Raw genomic sequence first — 13,744 nt, 5'->3', positions numbered from 1 at the left:
TATGCAGTTAACTCGCAGCCCAAACAGCAGGGAGCGCAGGACTGGTGTTTCCACACGGGGTTAACCTGTGCGGCTGCCAAGCCTTGGACCTGTGGCAAACAGGGATAATGCTAATGCTGATTGTCAAAAGATCATTGAAGCTTTACCTGGAAAAACAGATTTGAATGCTATGATAAAGGCATGTGCAAAAGTGGGTACCGTGGAACATAAGGCTCAAGTTATGGCTGCGGCCGTACTTGGGGCTTACGTGGTCACAAATGCAGTCTCTATTCCAATTGTTAGCAGGGGACACAACTTTAACAGCACCACGACACACTATTTCAGAGATACAGCAACTGATTACAGAAATAGAAAGCAGGCTACATTCCAAATTTGTACATCATATTGATTTGAATCAGGAAATACAAATTATCACTTTGTTTGATAGGCAAATTCCGTATGCAATAATTGGTCAATGGAATTCAGAATGATCAGATTCGTTACAGAGCTATTGGCACAGATTATTCATCAAAGGACGGATGCGATGTCGGGAGCTTGTGGCCAGAGATCCCTGCATCACTAACCATTCCTATTTTGCAGCTCAATATTTAGAGTGGTGTATGGCTAATAGCTTTGCTTTGCAAACAGCTATGGAGAATTTCTCGGGACAGGTTGTTTACCACTTGCCCTCCCATCCTGTTATAAAATTGAGTGTGGAACTTCCAATTGCCACAGGAGTGTGGTGCGCAGACACTCCTGTGGATGGAACTACCATTTTTACGGATGGATCTGGGAACAGAGGCAAGGCGGGCCTTGTCTGGTATTCTGATGGCAAGTGGGAATCTATGGTAATACAACAAAAGGGTTCACCTCAGGTGGTAGAATTACGAGCTGTATTAAAAATATTTCAGAATTTTCCCATTCCCTTTAATTTGATTGCTGATTCAGCATACGTAGCTGGCATTATAAAGCAATTGGATAGATCTGTTATAGAGCATACATGTAATCAGTGTGTTTTTGAATTGCTGCGAGCTCTGTGGCAAGAAATTCAAATCCGAACTGCATTGTTTTATGTTTTACATGTAAGAAATCATACTAATTTGCCTGGGTTTATTGCAGAAGGCAATGCTCGAGTGGACTCTTTGGTTTTTCATCCTAAAACAACAATTTGTACCAGAGTGGAAGCAATAGCACAATTGCTTGTCAAAGTGCATAAAAGGATTACAGACATTACCGGACTAGACTCAGATGCTATCTATTTACCTATCAGAAAGGAATATCTATAGTGGTTAACAAATCAGTCAACTCTTTTTCAAATAGCCTTACAGGACTTTACTGGACAATTGTTAACACATTTGCCAAGAGATATAAAGCTACAGTTTATTTGAAAACAGGATTGGGAAGAAAAACCTATCAGATCAGAGATACCTGTGACTGGACTAACTGTTTTTACTGATGCAGGAAAGCGATCACATTCAGCAGTTATTACCTGGCAAGAGGATGGACAATGGAAACATTGTAAATTCTCAGGTCAAACTGAGGACTCATTGCAGACACTTGAATTTTTTGCGATATACCAGGTTTTTGTAAAATGGAAGGATTTACCTGTAAATATTGTAACAGACTCTCTTTATGCAGCAGGCATTGTAAATCGAATTGAAAGAGCTTTTATACGACCAATAAGAAATATGCGACTTTACAACATTTTGCTACAGTTGCATCAAGCAATAAACCTCAGAGAGATACCTTATTTTGTCACCCACATTCGTAGTCATCAATTTGATCAAGATTTGAGCATTGGAAATAATAAAGCAGACACACTTGTATCCTATACACAAATATCACCAAATTTATTTGAACAAATACACCTATCCCATCAATTCTTTCATCAATCAGCGAAAATGTTAGCGAAACAATTTCACCTCACCATGGCACAAGCACGTGAATTAGTTAGTGTTTGTCCTAGTTGTCAGAAAATTGGCATGGGAATTGGAATAGGGGTAAATCCTCGAGAGCTGAGTGCGTTGCAACTGTGGCAAATGGACGTTACTCACATTGCAGAATTTGGAAGGCTCAAATATGTTCATGTATCTGTTGATACGTTTTCACATATAATATGGGCAACAGCACAAACTGGGGAAACAGGTCGTCATGTCAAATGACATTTACTTGCTTGCTTTACAAGTCTTGGGGTTCCACAACAACTTAAGACTGATAATGGACCAGCATACTGTTCATAAATTTTTCGTCAATTTTGTCAACTATGGGGTATTACACATGTCACCGGGATTCCTCATTCGCCTACGGGTCAGGCGATTGTGGAACGTGCTCATAGTACATTAAAACAGCTTCTGCAAAAACAAAAAGGGGGAGAGGTGACTGAACCTTCTGAGAGACTTGCAAAAGCTGTTTGTGTACTTAACCATTTAACTTTAGCAGGAGATCAGGAGCGACCCCCAATTGTAATACATTGGGAGGCAGTTCGACAGGGAGCAAGCTATGTGAAAAACAAAGGCAAAGTGTGGTATAGGGAACCAGGTACTAACGAGGGGTTAGGACCAGGGGAACTATTACTAATGGGTCGAGATTATGCTTCTGTCTCTACAGGCACAGGAGTACGGTGGTTTCCGATCAAGTGTATTAAACCATATGTGGAGGTGGGATTTAGATCCGGAGATCCGACAGAGAGTAGTAGAAGACAGCAGGGCAATCAGGGATGCAGCAGGAAATAATTGGCTCAACAAAATCCTGCAAGAATTAGGTGGATTGTCTCTAAAAGGATGGTTAGCCACATTATTAGAGGGAATAGTTTATATAGTTGTGATTATAATTATCATAGGGATCTGCGTGGGTTGTGTTGAGGCAATAATTGAGAATAGTATATGGAAGTAGTGAGATAATAAATCTAACTACTTCCAAAGGGGGAAATTGATACCGGATGGTTTAGCAACGGTTTAGCAAGAGTAGGCCTCAGAGTAGGCTCTAAAAGGCCTGATCTGTGTTACCTTTAAACAGAATCAGCTTTCCTGTCAGTAATTTTCCTTTCAGCTAGAATAATAGAGAATAACAGTGTGTTCTGAAGTAAACTACATGTTTTGTAGATAGAGTCTGCTTATGGGAATGTTTATAATAGGCATTATCCTACTTGTGTTACCCTGTTTGTTTGCATGTTTGCAGAAAACTGTGCAACGAATGGTCAATACAACCTTTGTGGCTCAACAACAGAGAGCAGGATTTATGGGTAACCAAGGCTGGGATTCTCTGACTGGGCTCTGCGAGACACAGGGAACCAGGTTTAAGTAAGAAACAAAAACACAGAATTAAGATTCTTGGGGAGGGGGAAGGATTCCCAGACGTAATTCCTGTCAACTACCAATCTCACATTTTACATCGCGCTCTTTATTCTTTAAATCATTTTGCCCGGGGAGACCAAGAGTGTGCCCCAGTTGAGCGACACTGGGGTCCAGGGGTGCCAGAAGTGGGCCCCCCAGTCAAGGTTCGGTTCCCTGGGACAGCGGAGTGGGAAACAGGTTGGGAGCTGCTACATCACGGGAGGGGGTATGCCACCATCAAACGGGATGATGTTATACAGTGGGTCCCTACACGCTGTTTGCGCCCTGATTTAAAACAAAATCCTAACCCGAAGTAATATGTACGCTGTCCGAGCTTTATGTTTTGCAGGAGTACCTGTGGGGGAAGCCGAAACAGCACCAGCCTCGACCTTCAGACGTGAGGAGTCATGACAGTACAGAGTCTGTTAAAGTGGCAGGGTGCCAAGAAAGATGAGGAACGGCGGCCGTTGCTGAGTGAAACAAAAGCTTTGAACAATGCGCTTATGATTAGCTTGCTTTTGCTTTGCATCTCAGGAGTTGCAGGGGAATCTTACTGGAGAACCTGGGCTCGGGATGTTGTATCCGCCAGCTACGCTTACGCTTTGATGCAAGGATCCAGAATCAGCGATACGCTTTACTTTGCATGACTTGAAGCATGGGGAGGGGGAAATGTAGGTAGATTAGGGTACGGCGACTGGAAAATCTCGGGCTGTAACGGAAGGCAGGCGTGGCAAAAGGAGCAGGATGTGTCATTATCATGTGAGTTCGTACGGGACAAGACGACTATATAAGGCTGTTGCGCAGTTAAATAAACGCCATTTGTTGCATCCTCACATTGGTGTCAGTGCTCAATGGCCCTGGGGTGCGGATAGCCTCAGGCCAGCCAGCAACCGAACGGAGCTTGCTGCAGACAAGCGGCAACAATCACAGTTTAGCATCATTGCCCTAGAAAAGTTTATAAACTTTGATATTTTTTTTTAAGCATCCTTTGTATGTCTTTCAGTTTCAGGTATCCACTGTGAATTCTGATTCAGGGATCAACCGCCATGCAGGTTAAATTAATTAAGTCTGCCCCTAAAGGAGCATTTGGGGAATCAGGACTTGATGGAAAGGATCTTGATAACAGTCGCAGTCCTACACTATTGGATATTTATCCTATGCAGGTTAAATCCCTTCAGAGACTGTTACATTCTAGCTACCTTTCACAACACCAGGCATCTTTCCCAGGTACTAATAACTAATCCCTTTTCAACCCCTTCTTCAGTTCTCTCCCTGCTCTTCCTGCAATAGTGCCAGACTGCCACCACAGCTGATGCCCAAGGGATCTGCCACAAGGAATGGGAGCGCCATGTCTGCACTGCACAGCAAAGCATAGGGCCAAGATGTCAGAGCCAGAAGCAGTAAGGCCATACCTGTGTGGCACTGGGTCCAAATAGGTGATCCCTGTTGAAAGGCAGAGCTCGTTCCCTCAGGCACATGCCATGCACATGACTATCACCCTGCTGGGACACCAGCTAGAGTCCCTGCACTGTCCTTTGCCGTGCAAGGCAGGCAGCTTGCCTTGGCCCTGGGTCTGTGATCTCTGCTCCAGATGCCATTGTGCCATGCAGATATCCTAATTGCCTCCTTATTTCATTAATTCTCAAATATTTTCCAGACCTGCTTGAAAATATATTTTTGTCTTTGCTGTGTTCTAATTTCTTAAAGGGCAGAAAATATCCTTCTAATGCCTGCTTTCTACTACTTAAAGTGTAGAACAATTTGTTTTTTAAGAATCTATTTTTAGGTATATGATGTACGTTTATTCTCATCTCTTATACAGCTCTTTGCAAAGGAATTCAGGAAGTAAAAGCATAGTTATATGAATTGTCTTCTTCAGGTCATCAAGCTGCAAAGCTAATTCCTCTGAATTTCAATCCCAGACTGCCCTTCAGGCAGTGCATCCCTCACTTTACAAGTACAGTTACAATACTTGGTGTAGTAATAATTTGCATCAGGCAAATCGACCTCCAGACCAGGAGACTCCAGCCTGCAAACATGCATTCCCAGGAACTGGTACAGACTTATGGAACAGACTTGGGGTAAGTGGGAAAAACCTCTGCAGCAGATCGATCAAGCCTTTTGCAGTTCCAGTGAGGTCACTGGAATGGGTCCAACAAGCAGGGAAGTTCAGGCAGTTGAGGCAATTTTCCAAGTGATCACATGGAAGCCAGAGAAAAGGGAAATATTGCATTTTCTCCATAAGAAGAAACATTCTTTACACAGCCAGGCTTAGACAGAGTTGGCTCTGTTTCACAACATTTCATATCTTTCATTGTTTAATGTGCACTACATATTTTAAGAATTGGATAACAATGGCTTTATGGGAATTAAAGTAAGTTAAATAGATGTTGCATTTTCAAAAGTTCTTGTAGCCAGTCCAGCTGGTGTAATTTCTTTTTACCCTTGGACCAGACCTTTGAAAACCTTAGCATGTCCTAAATAAGCCAAGACCATAATCTGGTATACCCAAGGCCTGCTGGGTTTATATGAGTGTATGTGTTTGACCATTTCTGTTGTAATTACGTGCTGTATTCAGGTCACATTCCCTTTGCTTGCGCTATCCGAGCCAACAAGTGTAACTGTCAGTGGTGGAATCCCAGAAGTTGCTCAAGAAGGCAGTGCCTGGCTGTAAGGATGCAACAAGAGAAGGGAGGAAGAGAAGTAAATAAGGTCAAAAAGTGTGGGGATGCAGTGTATCCCCTAATCTCCAAGGCACTCATCCTTTGTCCACACGGCAAGATCACCAGCAACCTGGCATGTAGCAAATGATCACAGAGTACAGAATATGTTAAACACTGCTTCCTTATAAAAGGACTGTCTGGCTTTCTAGCAACAGCCAGACTCTCTTTCTCTTCTTCATACTCCTCCCTCTCCTGGCACTAGAGAGCTGCCATCCTGCTGTAGCTAAGCCCACAAGCAGAAACAGCCTGCAAAAGTGGCTCATGTAGCAGCTGCTCCATCAAACTCACAAACTCAGTTGCCACAACACTAAAGGAAATGCTAAAAGTTTGCAGAGTTGTGGGGAAATCAAGGAGGATGGGCCTTCTGTTCTTCCAAGTAATTCCTTCTGCAGAAAGCCTCTAAGGAGAACAAACTCTTCCCCGGGTGTTATGGAACAACCATTTGACTTTCACCAAGCACTAGATACTGGGTACAAAATAACGCATGTGGACCAGATGGATCTGGATGTGACTGTAATACTGCTTTTGAGGTCTGGAAGGCACAGCACAGCCATTCCCCAAAAGCATGAAACCTCAGTGGTGCTAATATAGCTAATACATCCTTTTCTTACTGATGGGTGAAAAGAGGTTTACCTTCTTATTTTGTGTCTTTCAGCATCTCCTTTTCCAGCCTGCACTGAGGGGCGAACTTACCATTGCAGCAGCTTCCCCACTGTCCAAGAAGCCACAACCACAAGAAATCGTATTGCATCTTCACTCCCTGAGCAACCGTGTAGCAAGCATGCTACTGTTTGTGTGACATTTATTTGAATCAGGAAGCCCTTACAACAAATAAACTACAGCCAGCTGAGATGAAATGTGACAATAAAGGTTTCTGCTCAGGAAACAGACAATTCTTATGATGCAGATCTGAAGGTAACTTCTGCTCTCCAATGTATTAGTACTCATCAGAGCAGTTTGATGAAAGCAGACGGGTGGCAAGCAGTGACACTGTCTCCAGTTACCACAGCTGCATGGTTTTTTTTGTTTATTTTTGTTGTCAAAGAACAGGATTTGTTCCTTGTTTTCTCCAGCAAACACATCTCTTAAGACCTGGAATTCTTATTTGGGCCCTTCAGAAATTAATATGACCTCACCTCTACCATCACACAGGGAATATCACTCAGTAGAGACCTAACATTACCTTTTCTTCCTAGACAGGTGCTTCACAAAATCTGAGGGGGTAATACCATGCAGCTAAGCCTACAGGAGGCTCAAGGAAACCTGAGATGATAACAAGCAAATCATTTTGTCACCATTCAGGATCTTTTCTTTATTATTCTGAACATGTCCATCCTAGCAACCAAGCTTTGCCTGTGACTTCTGGACCAATGTCCACAGTTGGATCTAGGCAGGCTGAGGAGAGTGTGAGATTTTTAACGCAAATGGCTGAGGGACTAAAAAAGAAAAAAAAAAGTGTTCAGTTTTCCTGCCAGAATTGCCTTTTTTTTCCGTTCATTGATGCTTGTAAAAGCAAAGGGAAAAGGGAGGTGGCCGTCTGGAGTCACTCACCAGTCAGCACAAGTATGTTCATCTTTCCTCACATTTGACTTTTTTCTTGGGCCAAAGCTTGGTTACAAGGGCTGGGCATCCAAGGCTGCCCCAGTGCCCCCTAGTGAAAAAACAGTAAAAGCTAGACCTAGTTTTATCCAATATTGACTGTTCATATCTATTGCAACCAACAATTGTTGGTAATTAAAGCAGGGCCTTTTGTCCTGTTTTGTAAATCTGGACTACTAGTCAACATGGAGATGATATGCAGATCTGTCTTTCATTTCCATCAGACCAGATGCTGATCTGTCTTTGCTTTTCCATTGCAAAACTCAGATCAGGAGTTGGATAAGACTTAAATGACTGAGGTTTAACCTAGACAAGAGCCAGTTGTCATTTGTGGAGGGAGGGAAGAGCTCTGAGTGTGTAGAAGGGTGTGTTGTGCCTCAGTACTCCAATTTCTTCTTAGGTTTATAAGAAATTCAAAAATTAACACAGTGCTTTGGCCATCTAGATACTGCGGATTAGGATGGGATTGATTGAGCTGACACATAGATAGTTTAGGGGAGTGGAGGTTCTCTGAAGTATCTGTTGTAGAAGGAGTCATGCCTCTAAAACATATTTGGAGCTGAATAGTCCCAGCAGCTGTGGAGAAGAAATCTGGTTTTCTCCTCAGCAGATATCTGTATACAATATTTGTGAGAACTGAACTCCTTATCACAATACGGAATGAATCTTCTTTTCCCTCTAAAGTCTCCAAAAACAAGCTCTAGATCTTCCAGCTTGAAAACAATCTGCTTTCTCAAAAGGCACAGTAGAGTTCTGATGTTTTCCTTTAAATATTCATGGTGATTAAAATTGGACTTTAATAGTTGCATGGATTCCTTTTAGGATTGTAGTGTTGTTCTTTAATTAAAATAAGTGTGTTAGCAAAAGTGGAGAACATCCTGAAATTGCATAGTGATTATTCCATGGAAATGAACCCCTTTCTTTTGTTTTTTTTTTTTCTATTTCATGGGCCAGGTGACCTCATTCTTCCAAAAGGTAGTGTTGGCTTTTTTCATATATGCACATCTAGTTCTGATTCCCTCACATTTTTATCTGTCATCCCTGGGAAGACAAGCTCTTATCTACAGAATTAAGGGATTTTATGATGACAATTGGTGTTATTACCTCTATTATACAGTAAGAGAAAACCAAGGTACATGCAGGTATAATGACTCATCCAGTATCATCCCAGAGGCTGATGGAAATGCTGAGGAAAGAACCTGCCATTCTGAGTCCCAGGTCAATGCCTCGTCAGTGAGCCTCCACCAACTGTAAGGAACAACCAAGCATTCACACAGCCTTAGCAGAATTGCATAGCTCTTCATTGCTCGATTCAGCCATTGCCTTCCCTACAAAATCAAAACAAAACCCAAAGAGCAGGCTAGAAGGGAACCAGTTATAATGAGGAAGGCATGGGAGACTGGGGTGGGGAGGGGGGCATCTGAATGCTTGATTTTTTAACAGACTCCAGTTCCTTTAAATATCTGTGAATTTCAATATCAGGACCACAGAAATCTTTTGGGAGGTGTTTTGTTTCTCCACTTCCAGCAGCTACTGAACCCGTGCCAAATACCGACAGAGAGAATAAAACAAAAAAGGGAAAGGACATCATCACTAGCTTTTAAGCAAGCATCTCCTATGCAATCCAACAGTCCCAAACAATTTCATATGTTATTGTCACACACTTGAACATAAATATGTCACAAATATATATTGTCATATTGGCAGCTGAAGCCTGATAACACTGCAGGTAGCTTTCTCTATGTTGTATGTGCTAGTCTGTCAGGGTAGGGTCGTAGGCATTCCTAGGCACCTTGCACAATCCAGGCATTGTTGTGTTTACTGTTACTGGGTATCTGCCTGGTGGAGCAGAAGATTATGCTGCCTGTGACTGCAAAGGCTTTTGCTTTAAGGTTTCATGACCTACAATTTTTGTTAATGCAGGAGAAAAAGGAGAAGGAGAGAGAAGGAAAAAGTGAGAAAAGAACGTAGTTTTTGTTCTTGGGATATTTTATACATATATATTTGTATTATAATAGAATACTTATATAATTTTACCTTTATGCACTTATGCATGTGTATTTTTCTATTTATCTATATAATTTTTTAGCTGACCTGTTTAATGGAGAAAAGAATTCCAGAGTTGGGAGGGACAAATTGTATATATATATGTATATATATGTACAATGGAACATAATTTCACATCAAACCTACAAACTCAAAGTTTTCTCTTAAATAGTTTTTCATGTTTAAATCTTACCTCTGCTCCATCTGTGGGTCACAGTGGCATGAGCACTGTAATAGAACAGCAGTAGCAGCACTGTCTTCCAAAGCATCCTTCTCTTTAAAATATGTATGCCTAGCTGTATAGTAGCTTTTTAATTTCCTACCTCCTTTCTTTTCAGGAATAAATAAATGGCTTTTCCTCTCCCCCTCCCCCTTTAAAGGAGAACCTGTCTGTTCTTCAGAGTACAGCTGAAGTCAGTGCACAGCTCTTCTCTCAAACCAAGTCTCTTCGGGATCAGGAAACTTACTTTCACAGACAGACTTTGTTTTTATCCACATCTGGAATGACTCATGGTGCATGTGAGTTTGCTGGCAGCTGTGTGAATAAATATCATTACATTTTTGTAGTTGAGTTTCATTTGTTATATGGGCCAGTTGGAATTTATTTTTGTCCAATAAACAGCCACAAGTAACTTCTTTAAAGGACACTCTTGAATCCTAGCTCTGTAGCTACTCCTCTGTAATGCTATATGCTACCCCATGTCTAAGGCAAAAGCCTCCTCTGGAATGATGTACAGCTGCCCTTGGACGCTGAAGTCAGGGAGTGGGGCATATGCTCTGCAAGAACATTTTGCTACTGTGATTCATATAATCACTCCTTTATTAAGAACATATAATACCGCGCTTAGACTTCAGTTCTGCAAGACAAGTCCTGCCCTTTTCCTCCGTTTGGCTGGTGCAGAGAGCAGGAAAGTCCAAATCCTTAACTGTCTCTCTTCAATCATGCTACAGGGAACACTAAGCAATCCTAAGGAAAATCTACAATAGCCAGGCTGAATGAGTAGAGGTGATGCTGAACAAAAAGGCTACTGATTGATAGACATCTCCTTGCTGACACTAGCCCCAGGAAGACAACACTGGAAGCATTCATCCCAGAGCAACCCATCTGGGAGGAAGCTGCAGGTATGTACTGTCCCTGGCATAGCTTCAGCAGCAGCATCAGGGGGTGCTTTATGGGAATACAGCACTGGAATAACAGCAGGTTGCTGTGTGTTGAAACAGACTGAAAGAAAATAGGAACACAAAGAGTATTTAGCAGAATCCGGGGACAGGGGATACTCCATTTGGTGCCTAGAAGTGATGAGTCTAATTCTCTTCTTTTATAGGTGAGCGTAAGCTGGAAACAAATCCACAGACATCCATGAATTTACCCTGGTGTAAAACTGGCACATAAGAAAGCAGACTCCAGCTCAAAAGGTATAAATAGAAGAACTAAGGGAAAGGATCAAGAGCTGGAATGACAGAGGGCACTGTGGCTCAAGATTAATGGTCACTGGCAGGAAGGCATGGAGAAAACCTGTTCAGCTCCTGTCTGCCTCATGCCAAAGTTTGGCCTTAGCCTCAGTTCCCTCATTCTTCACTGTCTCAGCTTCAAGTAACACCAGCTGCAAAGGAAGGAGGAGGGTCAAATAAGGTTGTCTTGCTTAGGGCGACTCCACTTCTTTTCCTACATATACAGATTTTCCTATGCTCAGACTGCTTCAGGTTACTCCCACATGAATAGCACATGAATGTAAGACAGTATTTCACATGCCAAGGAGATTACAAAAGGTATAATTCAAGCAGAGGGTGGCTAACTAGCTCTCTTGCTATATACTCTTCTTGTTACCATAACATATTAGGGATTGGTCTGAAAGCAAGGGTAAAGCTAGGAGTGGGCTCACTCTAATGTATCTGTCCGGAAATTATGGAGCTGGAGTAAACTAGTTTTACATTCCCTAGAGAGAAGCAGGCGGAGGGGGGAGAGAGAGAGAGAGATGCCACAAGAGGGTGATTATTCCTATTTGGCTCAGATAAGTCACTTAGGACAGGATGAGTTGCTCTCTGGAGCAGGTGTATCAGCATGGCCAATTCTGAGATGATGCGCAGCAAGATGATTTGCATCAAGAAGGTGCAAGTTGCACCATAGTAAGGGGATAATGTTCTGTCAACTGCTCAGGAAAAACATTGTGGTATAACTCCTACTAACTCCTGGAAAGACTTAACCAGTAGGGAGAGCTTGAGGAAGTACACTTTAATTTAGCGAACCACCTTAGTGAAAGCCCTCTGGCAAGAAAACACAGTGGGTATAGATGCCTTCATTAACTAACTGCATCAGCCTTGCTACCCTGGCACGATGATCTTAATGTCAGCAAGGTGGGTCTGTGAACAAGATGTTTCAAAGTCAGGTAGACAAGGGAGAAACAGCACTTAGGATGTGCATTGCAGGCTTGAGAAAAGGAAGAAAATTATGAGAAAACATAAAATCCTGTGTGGTAACAAAGGAACTCATTTTCAGTGGTATTTGGGGAGGAGGAGTGGAAACTTTTCTGAGGTGCTGTATCATTTCATTCTTTACATCTAAAGAAATAGCAGCAGATAAGAGAGGATGAAGGAGGCCAGATGAGCTCCATCCCCCTCTAAAAGAGAATCAGAACTATTTTTCAGAAAGAGCCCTGCGGCATGGCTCTGCCTTCTGGCTGCCAGCAATGGGACACTTCCTCTGCTCCTTCATTGTCACTGCTTAATATATCCAGCCTAGAAAGGGAGAGGAAAAGAATCCCAGGAATTTCCTTCCCTAAACCTCCACTCCACCTCCAGCCTCTAAAGCAAGCACCCTAGGAGCAAAAGAGGAACAGCAGCTGAGAGAGACAGAAGAGATGTGTGATAAGATTGGCATAGGGGTCAAAGGGATATGCAAGTGTGAAGTGACTACTGATCTCCCCTTTTTCAGACCCTGGAGATGTTGTTGTGAACCTACCTTATATATGATATTATTATTATTATTATTATTATTATTATTATTATTATTATTATTATTATTATTATTATTATTTATTTCTCCTTAATCTGAGTCTGGCTACAGAATCCTCTCTAGCAGCCTTTTCCTTATCTGAGCTCAAATACAAACTCTCCCTATCTGTAGTTCAAGGCCCCACTCCTCAATGCAGTCTTCAGGCGTTTCGGCTTTGACTGCCTCTCTGCATGTAAAACAACTGTAGGGCAAATTTGACTTTGAGACCGTGAATGATGCACTCGCATCTGTTTTCTTACAGGAAATGCAACTGTAAATATAACAGGTCCATGTAAAATAAAGAATGCTTTCCCTGTGGCACCTCCTCAAGAAGTGTAAATGCCCCTTTCCCCCCTTAAAACTGTAGATCTTTTTCTCACCCATATGGTTGTATATACACAGAGAGTCATATCCTCCCTATTAAAAAGCCCTCCAGATGAAGCCAGGAAATAAATCTTTCAAGCATGCTCAGGGCACTTCAACTATACAGCTTCTATTCATCTCATGACTATATTTTATTAGGTAGTTGCTCAGTTTCAGCTCAAGGCAGTTTCTGCCTATGCTGGAGGTTTGAATCACTGCAACTATAATGAATGCTGAAGCAGGGTAGAAATCCTCACTGTTTATAAATATTAAACACTCCTAGATTACTTTGGAAGCATCAAGCAGAGGAGCTTTATGGTGAAGAATTCATCCTGAAGATGTGTCCAGCAGGAGAGGGTGCCATGCCACTGAAGCCAGGAGGCTCAGAGCTTGTCTGCTGGCTGGTTGATATTCAGGTCTTAAATCAGTGGTAGCGCATGGTGGAAATAGTGGAAATAGGGCAGGGAGGAAAGGAGTGGGTGAAGACCAAACAGGGAAGCTGCCAGCTGCCTTTTTGTGGCCCATGCACAGTGAGAGCAGAGAGCTGGTAGTGGTATTCCAAAGCAGTCCTTCCCATCACAGATGCTGCACTGTGAAAGGACAACTTCAGCAGGCTGGGAGTGTAGAAACCCTGTATTTCCCAGGGGATGCTCTGGAGTGACCAGTGCTTCAGGTGAGGTGCCCCTATGTGTCCTCTTTAGTAGGTCATC

General features: G+C 42.4%; 1 protein-coding gene across 1 annotated transcript in view; it reads right to left on the bottom strand.

Moving 5' to 3' along the window:
- FAM180A (family with sequence similarity 180 member A) overlaps nt 1–9,948 on the bottom strand; it is a 30,400-nt gene extending 20,452 nt beyond the window's left edge. The window contains exon 1 of the mRNA XM_068402286.1: nt 9,873–9,948. Coding sequence (XP_068258387.1) covers nt 9,873–9,948 — 76 coding nt within the window. The remainder of the gene's footprint in view (nt 1–9,872) is intronic.
- Between the last annotated feature and the right edge of the window lie 3,796 nt (nt 9,949–13,744).

This window comes from Nyctibius grandis, chromosome 5 (genome assembly GCF_013368605.1).
Source record: "Nyctibius grandis isolate bNycGra1 chromosome 5, bNycGra1.pri, whole genome shotgun sequence".
In the NCBI taxonomy this organism is placed as follows: Eukaryota; Metazoa; Chordata; class Aves; order Nyctibiiformes; family Nyctibiidae; genus Nyctibius; species Nyctibius grandis.
This window is presented reverse-complemented; position numbering and strand designations above follow the sequence as displayed.